This window comes from Gymnogyps californianus, chromosome 12, assembly GCF_018139145.2.
Source record: "Gymnogyps californianus isolate 813 chromosome 12, ASM1813914v2, whole genome shotgun sequence".
Lineage (NCBI taxonomy): Eukaryota > Metazoa > Chordata > Aves > Accipitriformes > Cathartidae > Gymnogyps > Gymnogyps californianus.
In genome coordinates this window covers 21,929,908-21,950,089 of record NC_059482.1, presented here as the reverse complement: position 1 = coordinate 21,950,089, position 20,182 = coordinate 21,929,908, and the positions used below count along the sequence as shown (strand labels likewise).

At 53.0% G+C, this 20,182-nt stretch overlaps 1 protein-coding gene across 1 annotated transcript in view; it reads left to right on the top strand.

Annotated features, from left to right (window-relative positions):
* The window catches only part of HYDIN (HYDIN axonemal central pair apparatus protein), a 146,978-nt gene that overhangs the window by 125,814 nt on the left and 982 nt on the right, over nucleotides 1–20,182 (top strand). Inside the window, 25 exon segments of the mRNA XM_050903888.1 lie at nucleotides 511–703; nucleotides 1,582–1,690; nucleotides 2,285–2,545; nucleotides 3,124–3,266; nucleotides 3,608–3,826; nucleotides 5,034–5,194; nucleotides 6,120–6,232; nucleotides 7,795–7,982; nucleotides 7,984–8,042; nucleotides 8,590–8,802; nucleotides 9,484–9,622; nucleotides 9,965–10,130; nucleotides 10,531–10,678; nucleotides 11,948–12,155; nucleotides 12,399–12,620; nucleotides 13,201–13,370; nucleotides 13,561–13,759; nucleotides 13,937–14,095; nucleotides 14,641–14,921; nucleotides 15,261–15,480; nucleotides 16,311–16,523; nucleotides 17,945–18,108; nucleotides 18,427–18,577; nucleotides 19,004–19,234; nucleotides 19,867–20,091. Of these exon segments, the coding sequence (XP_050759845.1) occupies nucleotides 511–703; nucleotides 1,582–1,690; nucleotides 2,285–2,545; nucleotides 3,124–3,266; nucleotides 3,608–3,826; nucleotides 5,034–5,194; nucleotides 6,120–6,232; nucleotides 7,795–7,982; nucleotides 7,984–8,042; nucleotides 8,590–8,802; nucleotides 9,484–9,622; nucleotides 9,965–10,130; nucleotides 10,531–10,678; nucleotides 11,948–12,155; nucleotides 12,399–12,620; nucleotides 13,201–13,370; nucleotides 13,561–13,759; nucleotides 13,937–14,095; nucleotides 14,641–14,921; nucleotides 15,261–15,480; nucleotides 16,311–16,523; nucleotides 17,945–18,108; nucleotides 18,427–18,577; nucleotides 19,004–19,234; nucleotides 19,867–20,091 (4,555 nt within the window).

The window sequence follows — 20,182 nt, the reverse complement described above, 5'->3', positions numbered from 1 at the left end:
TGTTAGTACTGGGGCTCTGACCTGCTCTTTCCCAATCCTTTAGTCGCTGAATTGGGACAAGATAAGTCAGCTTTCTGCCCTAATAAGCAATTCCTGTTTAAGTGTCCTTGGAAATAATTTTTACTGATGGTGTTATTTACTTCTCCCTTCTTGCTTTTGTACTATTTTCATACTGTGCTTGTGCTTTTTGCATATGTCTCGTATCACCGCAGCCAGTGAATTTGCCGTGTCTCATCTGTTGCCTCATTATTTACCTGCTGTAGTGTGTGATATGATTAAGTGAAATGATTTTTAACTGTTATCCTGGAAGGCTCTGGCTCTTCAGAGCAGATTCCTCTTGTAAATGGCCCTGATTAGACTGGGAGGAGAGGGGTGAGGGGGAACTGTGTCGTGGGTACAGGAGCACCAGCCAGGGAAAACGCAGCGGGTTTGGGCACTCGCTTCGCTGCTTGCCAAGTGGGGAATGGGGTAGTGCCAGCCATAACGATTTCTCCTCTGCCTCTCCTGCAGCCCTGCAGCAATTAAAGCACAAAGCCTGACCTTCGATATCAGTGGAGATGGGAACCTGCCTCGGGTGACGGTCCTGCGCCCGGTCCTTCACAATAAGAGAGGGAACCCTCTGCTGCTCTTCAAGAAGCTGTTGCTGGGTGATTCAGAAAAACTCCCTCTGGTCCTTCATAACAGTGGCATTGTACCTGTCCAGGTGAGGACCTGCTCAGGGAAATGCTCTGGTCTGGGAACAAGTCCTTGTGCCATGGAGGAAAGGCAGCAGAAAGCATGGTAGAGATGCACCGCTACTCTATGCGTGCAATTGAACACCAAATGAAACCCCTTCCTTGTGCTCAGAGCCACTCCGTCGCAGGAGAACAACCCCCTCTGACTTTCTGGAAGATGCTTTGACAAACCAGTGGGAAGAGTCTCATTTCTCAGCCAGATCCCTCTAGGAAAGTTGCATCAGCCCTTCGCCTCTGTTCTCCATCTCCTTTGCAACCACTGCTGCTGTCTTCGCTAGTCTTGACCCACCCTTGGGTTTTATGCGGTTACTCTCTTTCCACTCTGTGCCTCAGTGAACTGCATGGGAACGGGCCTCAGAAATTCTTTTTAAGCAAATGACTGATTTCTACTTTCCAGGAAGGGTGTTCCTCTTGGAAATGTGATTTTTTTTTTTTTTTTTTTCCCTGACCAGTCTGTCCTTTTCAGTTAAACACAACACAAGAAAGTCAGTGGGTTATTTTTCCCCCAGTCTCTCTTCTCACGTGGGCATGTGTGATGTCCTAGTTACATTAGATTGTATGTGATCACATTTTACTACATTTTAATTAAACTCAGTTGTAGTTTAATTACATTCTGCTCATTACTTTTACTGCTTTCTGTCCTGTTTGGTTATATTTTAATTTTATCCCATACCTCTGAACACTCTTTTTTCTCTCTGATTTCACTTAAACCTTGTGCTAAGAGCTGTGTTTGAAGCAGGGAAGCGTGCTGGGTTCCCCGTGCTGGACCAGCAGCAGCACGGTGTCAATCCATGTGCCATCCTATACCCACACCAGTGTGGTTGTGCTCTGTGTTCCCTTTTCTCAGTTGATGATAGACTTGTTGGATGAAGGGGGAGTTTTCTTCTTGAAAGCCAGGCCCACCACACACTGCATCTACCAAGCTGCGGGCATGAAGGAGGACTCTCCCGGTGAAGGTAAATTCATTAACCATGAAGTGTGGCCATCCACACCGGGAAAATGTGTGCCCTGCTCTCGGCTTGGCCAAGCAGCAGCCAGATGTTAGCTACGGTTTCTTTCCTGGGGCTCTCTGTACCCCTAGTTTTGCACGTGGACTCTTTGCAGGGTTTCCTCCTAGCAAGTTGCAGGAGGTTTTTCTGTTCTTCTGGACACGGTGGGTTGAGTTGTGGGGGACTATCAGCACTTGAATGGACCGTCTGAGGTCTCTGCTGCATGTGGGGAGTTACCAGCCTGAACGGAGGCAGCTCTTGAGCTCACAGCCAGCCCACAAAACCCAAAACCACTCTTTGACTCAGCTTTACGTATGGCAGGGGCTGGCTGGATGCAGTTTGAGTGAGAGCTGGGTGTTAACCTGAGGTTAAGACACTTAAGCAGTGATATGCATGGTGGTGTCATAGTCTTGTGAACGTGGGAGAAGGATCTGGAACCATTGCTGGGAGAACTTGTGCTTAGAGACAGCTAGGTTTCAACCTCTTATTCCTCTTATTCCCCATGGAAATATTTCCTCTGTACGGCTGTATCCCTTGTCTCTGATTTCCATTGCTGTGCAGAGAGGAAGCCTCACACCGCTTCCCTGGTCCTGCATCACGGCGAATCAGCAGAGTTTGACGTGCTTTTCAAAGCCACCCTGGCCCAACGCGTGGAAGGGAAGATCCACCTGTCAGTGGTGGACAACCCCTATGAAGAGACCAACATTCAGCTGGTGGGTGAAGGCTACGAGGATGACTTCACGCTAGATAACATCCGTGGACTAGTGGCAGACAGCACGGAGGAGAACACCGAGGGCAATCTGGAGGAAGACATAATTGAGGGTAAGAGAGGAGAGGCTGCCAAGATGGAGCGAGGAACAGGAAAATACACATTTCTGCTCACCTTGTGGCAGCGTAGCTGTGGTCCAGACTTCGTGGACAGATCCTGTTGCCTTTTGTAGCCTGCAGAGCAGCCACACTCGAGAACACAAGGGAAGATCCTCTGACAAGGGAGAAGCATGCAGGCTAGCAGGGAAGGGTCAGATACACCAGCTTTTAACTGAGTATCTCTAAAAGGAGGTCTGCCAGCCCATGGTATACTATGAAGACCACGTATGATAATTTGTGTCCTCTATATAACCAGGCGTCTGCTGTCGCCCACCGGACCTAGTGGTCTGTGAGCGTGCCAGCCGTGTGCCCAGAGGCAGCGCACGCTGTGCTGCCTGTCTCTCTGCACAGGCACAGCCACGTGTTTAGGGACGTGTCGGGGTGTTTCTCTGAAAGTGGTAGGATGGGGAACTGCATCTCCCAGAGGGAGGAAGGTTTGGAGCGAGGAAGAGTTGGGCATACGTGGGTCTGCATGTGAGGGGGGCAGATGGACCTCACCGCACGCTGAGATCCCTTGCTTTCATTCTTAACAGCCACCAGAGTGGATCATATCCAGTTCGGGGACTGTCACGTCGGGACACCCTACTCCGTGACCTTCACGATCACCAATCGCAGCAGGGTGGAGGCGATGCGGTTTGAGTGGCTGGCAGGCACCCCATTTCACTTCTCCCCCCAGGTGAGCTTGGACGGCTCTGCCTTTCCCGGCTGCTCAAGCCCTGCCCGGCGGGTTCCCGGGAGCTAGCAGGGAGTCACCACGTACCGGTGAGAGCCCGTTTCAGTGCCACGCAGGAGATGCAATCCCTGGCTTTGCTGGGGCAGGACTGTCAGCCCTGCAGAAAAGGCTCCGTGTTATGGGAGGTGGCATCTTTTGTTTGTACTTTTCTCTATCAAACCTCAGATAGATACACAGCAAGATGCAGATTCCTGGCACAGCTGCTCACCACGTCAATCCCTTTGCTGTCAGTCCTGCCCTTGCCAGTGATTCCAGTTTGGTCTTGGCTCTCTGGTTCTCCCTAGGTGGGACACCTCCATGCTGGCTGTGCTAAGGACATCACAGTGACCTTGAAATCAGATGTCATGGTCGCCTTCAAAATGCACCCTGTGAAGTGTAAGGTGGCTAGGATCACCTTCCAGCTGCCGCCAGAGCAGGTTACCGACTGGGACAACCGCCTGCGCACTGTCAAGTGGGTGGATGCCACGAGGGGCCCGGCAGCCACGTGGCCTGTCAAGAAGAAGGTAAGAAGCGCAATAGCAAAAGCTAACTGAGCTTCCGCAAAAAGAACTGCCGACGGCAGCAGATGGCCATCTCTGCTGGCGAAGCAGCTCCTGCTTCCTCCTGACATTTAATCCATCCGTGAGGGTAACCGGCAGTGCATTTTAGGGGAGAAGTGGATGCACGGTGACCTGATACGCTCACACAAGATGGGGAAGTCTTTTGACAAGAGATGTTTAGCCACACGCAAACTATCGGTCTCTGCCAAAAGCTGAGGTGTTGCAGCCTGTGTTGAATTGGGAGGTCACGTTTTATGATAACACATTTTATGGTGTTAAAATCTCTTCATCCGATTCAGTGCCTTTTCACCAACAAGGAGTTAAATCCACTGCGCTCTGTCTCTTGTTTTGAAGTGGAGAGCGACACTAGTGCTCTTCTATGTGTGCTGGCTAGCCCACCAGTACATTGTGGGTGAGCTCTGAGCTCTGTCTACACTGATAGGAGAGATTCTGGTTGTAGTCTCTATATCGTGTGGGATATCTCATTATGGAGCAGCCCAGGTACCGTGTGGCAGTCATGCAGGAGTCTGGAGAAGCATCATCTCCAGAAACTCTTGCTTTTGCTGTCGTAATTGCCAAACACACTTATCTTGGGTGACGGTTCTTCCCTCGTTTCTGAACCATTGTAAGACCTGTAAACCAAATGTCTCCATCAGAGCATCAGCAGTTGGAGACTATCCTAGTGAGTTCATTCCCATCCCAAAATGCCCAGCCCCAGCCCCCACCAGCGTGGGCTGTTGCCCTACACGAGACATCTGGAAGGCACTTTCTCCTAAGACAAGAAGGAAAAGGTGTTTTCTAGGTTTGTTCGTTCTCGGGGTTCTCTGTCCACAGAGCTCCAACAGGGGAACTTAATCCAAATTTAGAGGCCTGCTGGATTTATAGGGGGCCAGGAAAAAGGTCAGGCACTCTACAGGGTTGAAACACGGGGACTGATACCCGGTCATAGTCCCCATGGGTGTATTCACAGTCGTGGTGGTGATTGCTTTGATCAGTAGGTAGAAACAAACGCTATAGTGGAAGGGTCACATTTTGTGATCTTTCCAGGGAAATAAATAGGAACAGTCCTTCCTACCCCCTATAACATGGCTGATTTTGGAGGCCGAAAGGCTCCCTGCTTAGCCTGGCTTTCTGGGCTCTGCTCAGTGATTCTTCCCTCTCCTGTTTGGAGGTGATCGAGACAGACCCAGAACCAGCTCACACTGTCCTGGAGAAGAGCAGCCGTGAGGTGGAGCTTCGTCTCAGTGCTGTCGTTGACTATGCCGAGTTCAAGCTGGATACGGACATGATTCAGTTCAGGGAGACCTTGCTCTTCCAGACGAGGACATTCACGTGAGTGCTGGAGGCCTTGCAGGGACCTGCGAGTGGGAGCTGCCTTTGCCCAGGGCTGACCCGGTGGCTGCTTCCCCAGAGCCATGCTGTGCTCTCCCGTGGCCTCTGCTTTTCCTTCTACTCATGGTCCTGTGCCAACGAAGGTTACACTGACATGTTTATTGCTTGGCTACTTAATAAACCTCTTCTAATTTCTAACAGGCTGATCAGCCTTGGAGGGGGGTGCTGCTGCCTGCTGGGTCCGAGGTTGCAGCTTTCGCACATCCTCTGGCACATCCTGGGGGCCTTGAGATCTTCCACCTGTGGGCCCGAGTCCCTTCTAGGGCTTTACGTTCAGTCTCACCTGCTGTTCATCCCTTTAAACAAATCATTTATTTGTTATTATTTATTATTTGTTTTATTGTTTGCTATTATATGTTTATTTGTTATTATTGTTATTATCATCCTTTCCAAGTCCTGGCTGGGTGCTGGGGCCCATATATCTGCACACAAAGCCGAGCAGGAGATGGTGGCTGCCATCCTGTCAAGATGTGCTGGGAGAGGTGCAATTCTGCTGTGCCTTTCTGCTGACAACAGCCATGGTTTTGCTTTCATTGCATGTTGCCTGTCCTCATCTGCTCGAGGACGAGTTTGCAGTCAAAAGAATGTCAAACCGAGACATAAAGACCAGAATAAGACCTTTGGATTAAGTCTCCTGGGCACCACGTCTGCCCTTTCCTCTTTAACTTCCAAACTTTGAAATACTTTGTCTTGGGGCAGCCCAGGGCAGCGATCTAGATGTGGCAGAGTTGCCTGGGGAAGAAGATGCTACTCAGCATAAAGGGCTGCCAGGAGCCCGCTGTACAGTGTTACTTCTCTACTCACTTTGCATTTATTGGGCTCTCTTTTTTTTTTTTTTTTTTTCCCCCTTCTCCTCGCTTTTCAGTTTCCAGCTGTCCAATACAGGGAATGTGGCCCTGGAATACACCTGGATGGCAGCTGTGGAGGACGAAAGGGCAATGAGCCATACTGGGGAGCTGCTCCCACGCAGTCTGGATGGTAAGGGACTGGCTCTGCGTGGCAGCTGCGGGTGCCCAGGGTGTTTCAGTTGGTAGCTGAGGGCTTGGGGAGAAGACCACTCTACCACTTCACCCCCAAACATGCATTGGTTTTTCATCCCTGTCCAGTTGTCCCCTTTCCTCAGCATCTTCCCAGCTGCAGCTGGAGACTTTCTCCTTGCCCCTTCTCTGCCTTTCAGACCCTCCTGTGCTTGCTCTGACACTTGTGCTCTGCGCAGGAGCTGAGCCTGGCTCAGGGGAGAGCCACGTGGCGGGTCAGGAGTGGCAAGGGGGACATCAGGGCACCTCTTTGGGAAATCTCTGAGACTGGGAAAATGGATGGTGTAACGATGAGTTAGGTGACCTGCAGTCACTGTCTGTGTGCAGTTCCCCAGTCCAGGGCAAATGCGAAGTCACTGTCTAAAACCAACCCTCCTAACTCGGGCACGGGAGTGTTTGCTGCAGGTGGAGACCCTGCTCGCAGCAGCTATCGGAGCTCAACGGCGGGGCCGTGACTCATTAACCCGCAGTAATGCCGTTGTGTCCGAGCGTGTGGTCTCCTTGGGAGCAGCGTGGTTCTGTGGGGAAACAGGGCTGTGCGTCCAAGAGGTCTTATCGGGAACAGGAGTGAGGAGAGCTGTCAACCCTTGTGTTTCAAGATGGGAGACCTCAAGCACATGCAGAGTGTCAGGGACTTTGGTTATCTCCCTCTCCTGTGGGTCCTGGTGTTGGCTCTTCCCCGGCACAGGGCACGCTTGTGCTGAAGCCAATCTGTTGGGCTGTGCCATTAGCTGTCTGGTCGTCGGTTATGACAGCCTGACAAAAAGGAAGGAGTGAAAGGGTTCCCCAAAGCCGTCTCTCCACCACGCACAACAAGCAAAATTCAGTTCTGCAGGCCCCAGGGGAGCAGGACTTAACACTGTCCTTAATGCTAAGCGCTGAGGCTGGCTGTACTGGGATGTAAAACAGCACCCAGAAATTTTCCCAGGTGCTGTAACACAGTCATCTCTACCGTTAGTTCCTGGACATGGTTTGGGAATGAACGCTGGCCAGAAACTCTGTTCTGCAGGAGAAGTTTGTATCTAAGCTACCCAGTCATGGAGATGGAGAGTTTAAGAGCATGGAGTGAAGCGGCTGGCTTCAGTCCTGGGCCCATTTAATTTGCTAACAGCCATAGCTTTCCTGGCTGTTGTCTGAGCATCTTGTACAGTGATGTTCAGTGCTGTGTTTTGATTCAAGCAGTTCTTTGGGTCTCCGCTGGGCCTTTTTGCTGTATTTGCTGTCCCCCCACCCTCAGTTCTCCCTGCTGTCCTCACTTCCATACCTGTCCCCAGGACTTTCTGGGATTATGATTTAGCAAGCAGTAACACAGAAGGAAAAAGCAACCTGACCACTCTCCCTGTTCCTCAGCAGGGGGAGTGCTGCTGAAAGCGCTTGGCCAGGGGATGCTCCAAGTGCATCCCAGGTCCCTTCTGTCCACCTGCAGCAGGAGGTAGAGTTGCTGGAAACAAAGGATTTTCTCCTTGAAAGAAAGGTCCTGCTATAACCTCTTCCTTACCGCAGGGCATTTCCTCTCCTCCACTTCTGGTGCCTCTGTGAAGCTCCAGTCTAGCTGCTGTTCGAGCCAGCTGGGCCACGCTCTGGAGCAGGTCTCTTCCTCCCTGAGCTCATCTCTGAGCACCATCAGTGGCACCCCGCTGTTCTCTGTCGAGCCCTGCAGCGGCACCATCCCTGCTGGCCAGGAGCAGCTCCTTCCAGATGAAGTTCTCTCCGGCGTACGTGGGCGACTTTGAGAGCCGTATGCTCTGCAGGTAGGAAACGTCCAGGTACTTTTCAACTCACGGTACTGATGGATAGCTGTGGTATTGCCTCTGATTGGGGCGGGTGGGAGTGCGGACCTGGGGACAGCCAGCCCCAGAGAGGCAGCAGAAACAACCAACGTACAGGAGCAAAGAAAGGTGATCATCTGGCCTTGATAGAAGCAGGTATGGAGACACTGGGAGAAGACATTGTGTGAAATATTAAGCTCCTGGAGGGCTGCAAAATCTGGAACGAGAGATCCAGAAAGGCTGTCAAGGGGCCGGCCAATCCCTAGCTATGCTTCTTTATCAGACAAGCACGGCCTCCTTATCTACATAGAAACCTGCGTGCTGCAGTTGGTCTCTAGACACGTAACTAGTCGTGTTTCTGCCGTTTCACCTCTGCTGCCTCCGTGGCGGGGGGTGCGGTTCTGTTTGATTTGCTGCTCAGTGCTTGCACGGAGAGAGGATGCAACACTGTGTGCTGTACAAGGAGATAGACAAGCGGCTGGCTGGCTAGAAACATTAGTCTGGCTAATAGCAGTGCCTTTCTTCCTAGTATTCCTAACCTGAAGCCAAATCAGAAGGGCCCAGAGGTGGTTGTGAAGGGGAGAAGCCTGATGCCGAACTGCCACTTTGAACTGGAAGACTCTGACTATATCACTGCAAAAAGGCGCAACCCAGAGTTGCAGGGACCAAAGGGGGCAACGTTAGATCTCAACACAAGAGTGATTGAGTTTGCGGCAATTGGAGTGTGTGGCAGGATCAGCAGGTAGGTGTGGGCATGGATTCTCCTGTTCATGGTCTCCTAGTCACCCCTCTTAACCAGAGACCTCTCCAGCTACTCTTCCAAGCCCCAAGGCACATCTGTACCTTGTCTGTGATCTGCTGACGCTTGGCCACCAGTCTGTTTTGGGGCTGGAACAAGGTGGTCATTGAAGACCAACTGGCGAATTTTTTGTTCTTTGTCCCTTTCTTCAATAAGCGCAGCTGGTATGGGTCAGTCTGGGAGGATCACGTATCCCCAGCCTGTGCTTTGTGGCCAGTACAACCTTTGTCCCTTTGAAGAGCATCCTTGGGACATTCTCGTTCCTTTGAGATACCAGTCAGGCATGGCTGGTGAAGGCTGCAACCACAACAGAGAGTACCATCTTCCAATGGAGTCTTACTGGACTTGATTTTACCATTTTCACTTGATCTTGCTATTTTAACGTGCAAGAGTTTGGCTATATCCTTGCTAATTCTTTTGTCGATAGCCATTAATCTATAGACAACTGGGAGACAAACAGGGCCCCTAGAAAGCAGGTGAAATGTTTGTGCTCCCAGTGTTGTTCCCCTATACCAAATAACTCCTTCCAGGTGGTGTCCAGGACTGGCAGTGCCTGATGGATGTTAACAGAGCCGTTAACATCCCAACGCCGCCTTAGTAGTCCTTTTTGCTTTGTGTGCCCAGGACCTTCATGGTTATGAACCCAACCAGTTCCGCGTATTCCTTCCAGTGGACTTGCCAAGACCCTGAAGCCCCACCAGAACAAGTGGCTTTCCTCTGCCTCACAGAGAGAGGTCAGATCCAGCCAGGGAAGAAAGCAGAGGTGGGTGCAGAAAATTAAGAAGGTAGATCCAGTACCCATGTATGCCAGTTTAACACCGGCTATGTCTACACTTACTGGGCGTCCCATCTCACTGTGAGCTTGCCAAGACCATGAAGAAACCTTTGACTGCAGTGTAAATGAACTGGCAGATGAACCTGTTCTCACCCTGTACCCCACATCTGCCATGCTTTTGGGCTGTAAGTGGTACAGCAGCCTGTCTCTGAGCTCACAGCAGCATAAGGTGGAGGCTCCTGGGGTTTCTTGGTGGTATAGACTGCACCCCCCCTCCCCTTACCCTGGCAAGGGCAGGAACTTTCCTTCATTTGCCTCTTTCTCCCCCAGATGAAGTTTGAGTTCATCCCCCGGCACCTGGACATCACAGAATCATTCTGGGTCTTTACAATCCCCGAGCAGAGCATTTCAGTCCCGTTCCTGTTGGTGGGCAACACCACCAACCCGCTAGTGACTCTGGACAGATCCCACCTCAACTTCCACTTGCTGTTAATCGGTGAGCACTGCAGTTATACCTTACACGCTCAGATGTGGACCGCTCCCGGGGCCCAGCATTCCCATTGTTCCAGCAGGCTCCAACAAGGATGCTGAAAATGGAAACGGGCACTTGTGAGCAGATCATCCAGCTCCTGGCACCCAAGTGTGCGAGGGAGAGGAAGGGGAAGGGAGGAAGGCATGTGTCAGGGACATGGCATGTGGATGAGGCTGTTTCCAAGAGGGGATTTGGGGGTGATGTAGGGGAGCCCAGGGGGTCAGAAGCATCTTTCCATGTTGGCATTCCGAGTGTGCCATGCTGCAGGCAATGGTCCTCGCTGCAAATTGACTGCAGTGGGCAGTAGTGGCCTGGTGGCCAGAGGAACAAAAGGTTTTCAGCGTCTGCTTTGTGCTCTCCCCAGGGCACGAGGTACACCAGACGATCCATATGATCAACAGTGAGAAGGAAGCCTTCGGCTTTGCTTTCAGAGAAAGCTCTCTCTTCTCAGAGGGATGCAACGCCTCCGTGAAAATAGAGCCCCTGGAAGGCTCCATCGCTCCTCTTTCAAGGTAACAGGGCTCACAGGCCAGATTCCCTCTCCTGCGTGCCAAATGTTGCACTGTCATTTTGCTTTTGAGGCTTTCTCCCCTCGGCCGTCAGCAGATGAGTCTCAGCAATAGCATACATCTGCCTTGTTTTGTTCCTTCCCGATGGGGACACCAGGAAACTGCAGGTTTCTCCAGAAAGTGGCTGTGCTGGGGTTACCCTGGTCTTCTAGGCCCCCTCCTGGAGAAATTCAGGCTTTGGATCTTCTAGTTTTGATAACAAAAGCATTTTGGAGGGGTTTAACCCTGTGACCCCCTGAGCCAGCAGCCCTAAGTGTGCAAGGTCTCCAGTCTTCCCTGTGTTCCTTTAGTGACAGAGCCCACCACGCATGGTCTGTGCAAAGCCACCAAGAGCAGGAAAGCACACAAGCAGCTCTGCAGCCCGTCATGGGGGACAGCAACAGGCTTACACAACTAGCTGTGTTTTGCAGGATCACCTGTCAGAAAATGGATGCTTTTTTCTTTTAAACTGCAGCCATGCCTTGTGATCAGACGTGATTGTGGGTTCAAGCAGTATAACAGGTCACAAGCTCATCTGCTGATCCACCCTGGATGTTCCTGTGCCTGCTTGTAGCCTGCCTGGGTGTAAGGAGAACGCCTTAGCTCCGGGCAGCTTTGCTGTGGCTTAAAAGCTGTTGAATTTTGGTTTGCCACTGGGTGCAAGATAAGAGAGCACCCTGCATCAGCTACAGGGGCTCACTTGAGAAGTGGTAATTCCTCAAATCTCTGTAGTTTGGTTGTGTTTGATCACGTACCCAGAAATTACCCACAAAAACTACAAAGAGGCAGTTTGGTGGCACCCACGTTGCACTGCTGTCACAGGAGCTGGTTGATTCCTCTTTGCAAAGAGGATGTTACCTTTGTCATATAGATCGGAGAGATTGGGGGTCTCTATGAGTGCCCTCCTCTGTGTTTGGGACAGCAGTGGGGTCTGAAACCAATGCTGCCCTGTAGCACATGGGCAGGGCAGTAAGGTCAGCGTTAGCTCAGGGTTTGCTGCCTTGTTGTCTCCTCTGCCATTTCATTGCATGGGATCATCATACCCTAAACAGTGCTCACCAGGGCTTGCTCCGTAGTGGAAGGCCCTGGAAGGGCAGAGTGCTGTTCCTGGTTTCTCCCAGGCCTGGGGTCTCACCACAGCCATTGCACAGCCGCTGTCCCGTAGAGCAGGCAATGTGGGGCCAAGAAAGCTAAGAGACAGTGAACAGAGTAAAAAGAGTCTTCTCTCCCCAGGTTTCCCATTACAGTCTTCTTCACTCCAACACTGGAAGGAGAGGTGGTCTTCAACCTCAAGTGCGATGTCAAGAGGAAGACCCAGCCCCTCTCCTTGAATATCAAGGCCACCGGCTATAGCATGAATGTGTCTGTCAGGTGTGAGGACAGCGACGGCCATGTCACTGAGCTCAGCACACAGGAGATCAACGTCATTGATTTCAAGGAGGTGAGCAGTTCCCTGAACCATTTGCCCCACGAAGCCCTGCAAGATTGGGCCTTAACCAGGAGCTTTGCAGATACATTTGAACAAAAAGGAATGTTTTTCTTCATTTATGGGTCTCTAGAGGGAGGGAGATTGACCTTTCACACAGGTCGTTAGCTGAACGTGAAAGATGAAGGAGCACTTGCTGGGCCAGCTGACACTTGGCATGTGCTCCAACCCCTGGTCCTCGCCACCTTCTCCCCACAGGTACAGGTAAACGAGAACATCAAGCACGTCTTCAGCATCCGCAATAACGGCAAGTTCAGCTTCACCTTCTCGTGGGAACTGAGCGGCCCCGCAGCCCGTACGCAGGTCCTTACCCTCACCCCTCGGACGGGCTCTGTGCGGGCGGAGGGGAAAGCAGAGACCCAGCTGGCTTTTCACCCACAGAAGATGTGCTCTTTAAAGGACGTAGAGCTGACGCTGCAGGTGAGGCACCAGCCGTTTACTACGAGACCTTCGCCTTCCCTATGCAGCAGCTTGCCAGCAGGAGCCCAGAGCTAGGGGTGAGCTCCGTCACTAAAGAGCCTGATCGAGGCAGAGGCTCCTGCTGCCAAAATAAAGAGCCTGACAGTTTCTGCATGGAATATTTTAATACCTGGTCCTTATCCAGGACCACTTTGGGAAGCGCTTTTGTGGCAGGACATATCCCCCAGGCCCTCTCTGCCCCTAATTTAGGGGGGGTCCTAGATGTGCATGGAGATGGAGTTGTTTCTCCTTGCCAGGCCTCTGCTGAGTTGGGTCCCACAGCTCAGAAAGGTCCTGCCAGCATGTGGCCACACTGCTCGGCACGTGGCTGCACAAAGCAGGGCCACGACTCTTCAAAAACCCTTTCCTTCTCAGACCAAGCCTTCCACCTTCTCTTTCCATCCTGGGGTCCTTTGGCACTTGCATTTCCTTATTGTCGCTGCAGCCAGCTGTCCCCCATCCTCTTCCTCAGCTGTCTCTGGTGTTTGCAGTTGTAGTTCCCATCTCGTCAGCTGGCTCATGCTGTCTTTCACCCCACCAGATCAGCAAGGGTCCCACGTTTACCTGCGTGTTCCTGGCCACCGTGGTAGTGCCCACTGTCCACTTCTCCACCACCAAACTCAACTTTGGAGCCTGCTTCATCTACCACGCTGGGATGCCACCTGCCCAGCAGACCCTTGTCATCACAAACAAGGCAGACAAGGATGTGAGGTAGGCCTTCTCCGCACACTCCTTCGGCCCTTGCTTAGCATGCGCCTGCTCCATGTCCTCATGGCCACTGTGGGTGAAATCCTGAGGATGCAGGAGAGGAGACAGGAGAGCTCTAAGTAGCCCTGATGTCATCGTCTGAGCACACACAGCCTTGTGACACCTCTGCTCCCTTTGCTGTGCTTTCTGCCAGTTTGAACTGCTTGTTCACCAGCACCGCGCACCTGGAGGTGGACTTCCCAGGGTACATCCTACGCCCAGGAGGGACAGTGAAGGTGCCCATCACTTTCTATCCCAGAGAGGTTGCATCTTACCATGAGCTCGTCCCTTTTGAAATCAATGGTCTTTGCCAGCAGACTGTTGAGGTCCGAGGAAGGGGCACGGAAATGAAGGTGAGATGAAATCCAAATCCTAAAACTCCAGGTGGCAGCAGCAGCCAGCATGGCTTTCTCTCTAATTTTCCTCATCTTTTCCCCATCCTACCATGTTTTGGTTTTCTGCCGCAAGGGTGGCAGAAAACCTTTTCTCCTTCTTTCCTTTCACTTTATATAAAATCCCTCCTGCCTCAGGTTGACGTTGTGGAACCACAAGGAAAGGTGGTGAAGCTGGGAGCCCTCTCCATCGGACAGACGGTGAAGAAGATTGTCACCATAGCGAACAACAGTGCTGCCCCTCTCACTTTTAAGCTGAGTCTCATGTCCACCATGCCAGAGCTGCAAGAAGCTGGGGTAAGGCCCCTTCCTTCACTGGAGAGCACTTTGGTGTGCCTGCAGGTAGCTATGAGCTGCTCTGGGTGGGAGCTAGTAGCTGATTACAAATGTATGCTGTCCTGGTTGCCTGTATGCTGTCCTGTCCTCCCGGCTGGGACTGCTTTACCAGCAGATACTTGCAATGTGAATGCCTGATCTAGGCATTCGTGTCCGGACTCCCCTAATAGCCACAAGTGAGAAGAAGGTACGATTTCTCTCACCTGTTTTAGACACACACGTTAGGATGCGACCAGGTATATTAGATATGGAAAGGTAATCTTTAAAGACCAAGAGTTACAGCTCTCTTGGACCTCATGTGAAATTACTTTGGAAGACGTAGTCCAGCTCACCATGGCCAGATGGACATGTCACAGGAAAATACCTTTGGTACCTAGGGGTGCATACCCGGGAATGAGTAGGATTGGGGCAATGTTGATGGGGACAGAACAGGAACTGGAAGGCACTCTGGAAGATTCACAGCTCAGTTGCCAGATTAAGTGGTCTCCACTCATTTCTTTGGGCAGGTTCTCTGCTTGAACCCCACCAGTGAACTAAGTCTGAAGCCCAAAGGAGATACCTGTAAAGTGGAGGTGACCTTCTCCCCAAAGCGTCGCATCCAGCCGTTCACCGAAGAAGTGATGTTGGAGTGCAACGGCCTGGTGCGCTGCCTCTTCATGGTGCGGGGCTGCTGCCAGGGCATCCTTGTGAGCTTGGACCAGGAACACCTCAGCTTTGGAGCGGTGGTGCAGCAGAGCTACACATCCCAGCGCATCATCATGCAGAACACGGGCGACATAGGAGTCAAGTAATGCAAAACCCCATCCTCTCTGAGGGCTTGGATGAGGGTTGGATGGAGCTGTAGCTTGCCCAGATGGTTCCCCTCTGCTTTTCCATCCCAGTGGAGAGTCGTGCAGCCAAGGCTGTGCAGTCAGGCCCTGGAAGTTAGCAAAGGATACAACCAAAAGCTTGTTTGCAGATGGGTGCAGCTGAGTCCTGCCCAACCTGAAGCCTTATTGCCAGGTGGCTCAGCATCATGCCTGAGAGCTGGTAGAAAAGCCCACAAGAGGCTTAGAAACAGCACATTGCATTCACGGCCTCCCAGTTGCTAATCCTTCCTTCCTGTCCTTGTGTTTTCCTTGGCAAGGTTTAAGTGGGACGTCGAGAGCTTCAAGCCAGATTTCTCCATCAGCCCCACAAAGGGTTACATCTCCCCAGGAACGGATGTCCCCTTCGTTGTGACCTTCCGCCCTTCTAAGCTGAGTCGGGCTATCCAGTACGAGGGCCTGCAGTGCTTCATCCAGGGCAGTGAGCCGCTCCAGCTTACGCTGGCAGGATGCTGCATGGAGACCCCTGGGACCAAAGAGGTAACCGGAGGAGAGACAGGATGGGTGCCCCCCTTACCCCACCATTTGCACCACATCTCTCCCAGGGCAGGGACTGGAGGACACTTAGGTGCATAGGATTCGCTCCTGCCTGTCATCCTGCCTGGGTATCCCAGAAAGCTGAGAAAATCGCTGGGCAGGATTCCCAAAATTTCTGAGCCCTGTAATTGCCTTCCTCCCCTGTTAAAGGTGCTGCTCCTCCAGCGAGCACGTCAGCTGTCCTGGCTCTGCATTGCAGCACCCTTGCCATGGGGACACCCTCGAGGGCTCTTCTGAGACCCTCCCCACAGAGCCACCCAGCTATACCCACAATATCGCACCCGCAGCCACACGTTTTCTCCCTGTCGGGGCAGGGGAGGGCATTCAGCACTAGGAGCGGGCAAGGCATCTGCAGCCAGCTCCTGGGGCACAGGGATGCAGCGTGGAGGGCTCCTGGCCCTCACAGGCATTGCAGGAGGGTGCAGCTGTGGGGGGTGTTGGCTCTTGCTCCCAAACGAGAGCCCAGAGCTGCCCATGAAGGGGCTGTGCAGCTGCAGGTCTTGTCCTTGCACAGGAGAGAGATCCTTCCAGGACTTCCTATTTCCTTTCTTCCCTCCTTGAGAGGCAACAGCCCCCTTCACCCAGCATGCAAAAGACTCATTCCTCTCCCTTTTCTAAGAACCGACAACTTGATTTACACCAAAAGTTATGGCTCAAATGGAAATTTTGCATATGACAAGGAAAAGCTGCTCCCTGTGCGTAGAGCAAGTCAGAGTCTGAGTAGAAAGGATTCCCCGGTATGACCAAGCAGCCTCTGTGCTCTTCTGTTGCAGACACTGACTTTCACGTGCGACGTGCGCGAGCAGCACAGCCAGACCATCCTCCTGTCCAACCCAAGCAATGAAGCCTGGACCGTGCAACCTGTCATTGAAGGGGAACACTGGAAAGGGCTTGAATTTTTCCATCTAGAGGCCAATCAACAAAACAAGCCCTACAAGATCACTTACAAACCCCTAACCATGAGCTCTGAGAACAAGAAGCATCAGGTATGTGAGCGGTGCCAGCATGCTGACCCTCATAGCGTGACCCTTATAGCTCACCCTGCTTTGGGCAGGAGGATGGATGGGATGATCTTCAGAGGTCCCCTATGAACCGAAATTATCCTGTGATCCTATGTTGGAAGCTGGATTTCTTGGTGGCTAGAGACCAGGTGTAAGGAAAGTTCAGGTAGGAAGTCTGGACTGACCACTAAACGCATTGGAGCAGCTAACCTAGAAAGCCAGGTTTTCTAAAGGTCCAGGAAATGAAGTTTGTTCTGTGCAGCTCCTGGTCCCTGCCTGTGCAGCCCGGGGGGGCTCAGCGACCCCCGTGCTCAGCCCTGTGGGCTGCACAGGCTCCCCAAGCCCTGGGCACGACCACTTCTGCCAGCACTGCCCTGCTGGGGTCCTTTTGCAGCATGCAGGGAACAAGGGGGGCGAAGCTGCCCTGCCATTTCTCAGTGCCCCCCCTGGCCATGAGCAGTCAGGTGGGAAACGACAAGAGAGATCTCTCTTGATGTCACCTTCGGTAATGTGGGAGCTTTGGAAAGAGCCCTTCCTGCAGGTCTCAAGCTGGGCAGATGGGGCATGACTGGCCCCTCTGTTTTCACGGGCACTATTTCTGAGACACACCAGGGACAGGCTCTTAAATCAAGGGGGTCAATTGAGAATGGCTCTGGGGTGCTGGAGGTGGGTGACAGACACCTGCCCCTTGTCCTGCTCCAGCTGAGCTTATACTGAGCCAGAATTGAGGCCAGGGCAAGAACGGAGGCTAGAGACTTCTGGGCTCAATTTCCAGGGTGCACAGCAGATCTGTGCCCTGTAGGGTTGCATATGTTCGGTATCTCTTTAATGTACAGCCCTGCATGAAAAGTCCTGCAGTTTTCAGCTGCTCTGGAGGCAGAGGAGATGCCACAGGGCAGGTGGCTGCGACCCATTGGCACCCAAAATGAGTACTGGATATGAACTTTTCATGGCCCACCCTGGCTGGTGGGACCTTGCCACGCTAGCTTGCAGGCTGCTCTCTTGGCAATAACGTTGGGGCTAATCCCAGCGCTGCCAGGGCAGTCGAGCTCAGCAGGGACTGCCACCCCCTTACCACGGCTGTCCCTGCACGAGCACAGGGCTGGCAGCTGATGTGCCCAGGTTAGTAAGGCAAGTAGAGGAGCGTTGGGATGGGCAGACCAGCTCTGCTGCAGGGCCGGTGTTTCCTTGCCTTTGCCCAGATGTGCTGCCTCTGTGTCCTGTAGCTGTGCCAGCCCGAGCGGGTACGACCGTTGCCATCTCCACCTGCACAGGACACGGGGCTGCAGCTCAAAGCTGCTCAAGTGACAGCCTGAGACATGGGACTGTCCTGGTGTGCTCGAGAGCCAGTAACTGATCCAGACAGAGAGCAGGAGAGCTCACTTGTCCTATTTCTTGTCTTCTAGGGCTCCATCTTCTTCCCATTGCCGGATGGGACAGGCTTGTACTACCTCCTGCAAGGAACTGCTGAGGCCCCAAAGTGTTCAGGGACCATTTTCCGGCAGGTACCGTGTAGGACTTCCTACACTGAGCTCATCCCTGTCTCCAACTGGCTGAACAGACCACAGAGGTGAGTCTGGCCCAGGAAGTCTCGTCCCATCAGCAATCCCTGCAGCAGCACAAGGAAGGGCTTCCCACTACCTGGAAGCTTCTTCCTGCAAGCTTTTTGCTCTCCTTGGCCATTTCTGGCCATAGGTGTCTGGGCTCGCACTACCCACGTTCTGTCTGTGCAGACCCATCCTAGAGGGCTTTCCTCCAAGGTGGATGAGAGCTGGCTCTCTGTGCCTGAGGCATTGAGGATGAGAGGGGCTGTGTCGTACCCCCACATGATGGGTATCCTATGGGAGTCCTTCCCGTTGACCTTCAACTGCATCCTTCTCACCCACAGGTTCCTCGTGGTAGTGGACATACTCAAACCAGAAAACCTGGAAAGCAGTTCTGTGCTGCAGGGGCTGGAATACATTGACGTGCCAGGCTCTGCCAAGAAGGACTACAAGCTCACCTTCCTCTCCTACAAGGAAGGAGTCTTTAACACAATGGTAAGTGTGGACACCGGGCTGCGGGGCCCTTCAAGGAGCTGTTGGCTCACTGAGAAGCTACACGCCTGTTTTCATACCTCCACATGCCCACTGGTGGGACTGTAGGTGTCCTAGGTGGGTACTGGACAGCAGGCATCTCTCCGCACACCCCACTCACGTGTCAGCCTCTCTGTGAGGGTCCCACTGGGGGCTGCGATGCACAGGTGGGTCAGGACATTGGTGAGCTGGAAGCAATGGGCAGCCAGGAGACTACAAAGTGGAAATCCCACACGTGCTTTCCCTAGTCTTGCAGTCTTCCTAGGTGGGTGCTTATGGCCGTTCGTGGAAGTAGGGTGCAGAGCTTGGGGGGCTCTTTGGGCTGGCTTAGCACAGCTGGTATATTTTTATGTGCAGAATGACCAGCGCTTCCCTTTTTCTCTGATTCAGGTGACCTTCCTCAACGAGGTGACCGAGGAGTACTTGTTCTACATGGTGACTTTCAAGGCCACCGCTTCGGGACCCATCAGCACTGTTGAAACGACCGCTGCTGTTCGGCAGAGAGTGTCTTCCACCGTCAAGGTGGACAACCCTCTGCCTGTCCCGGTGACGTTTGCCATAGATTGCAAAGTGCCCGACATCAGTGTTCCCCCGCATTTCACTGTTCCTGCGCAGTCGGAGGTAGGAGCAAAGCTCATCCAGTACGCTTCCTCTCCCCGCAGCCTTTCTGGGAGTGGGTGCTCTTGAAGGGTGATGCCCTTACGTGAACCATCTGGGGCTGCTTTCCCAGGGTGACAGCTCCCACTTGCTAATAATCCGGAGGGCAAGCAGTGCGTGAGAACATCCCTAGTAGGAATTGCCCTGCGCTGGTGGAGTCTGCCATGCTACCCCTTGTGATATGGTCCCATCAGGCCTCACGTGGCAGGTCCTTGTGCCGCATGGTCCTTATTTAGTGGGGGTATTTTCAGTTTGGAGTGGCTGCAGGCCATGCCTCGCCCCACTGGCAGGGTGTCTGCAGCCTGGATTGATAGGAGATGATGTGTGCCCTCGGGGGGAGTATAGGGGCGTTTTAGGGTGGGAAGCTTCTAGGATAGTGCTGGGGGGCTCTCAGCTGTTGGGGACGGGCCCCCATGTCAACTGTCCCCCAGATGCAGCGAGGCTCTGCCCCAGAGGGAGGGAGTTGGAGTGAGGGAGGGTGCTGGTCTGCTTTCCAGCACTGTGTGAGCACACCAGGGACTGATTTTCCCCCGTCCCAGGCCCTGCCTTCCCTGTCTCTGCCTGACCCAGCGGCTTTTCCCTTTGTTTCCTCCCAGGCTGACCTTGTCTTTGAGTACCAGCCCATGAAAATGGGTGAAAGCACTGGGCGCCTGGTGCTCCAGAGCAGCGACTTGGGTTCTTTCTACTACAACCTGCACCTGAAAGCCACCCCGAGCAGGCCGGAGAAGCCCCTGTACTTCTGCACCACACTGGGTTCTAGTCAGACCATCACCACCAAAATCATGAATTACACCCGGCAGAAGACAGACTACCTCCTCCAGGTAACCCCAGCTTGCCCTGGGCTCTTGCTGGGAGGCAGCTCATCTGGCCAGCATCAGCCCTCTCTGTCGAGGGATCCTGCCCCTCTCGCTT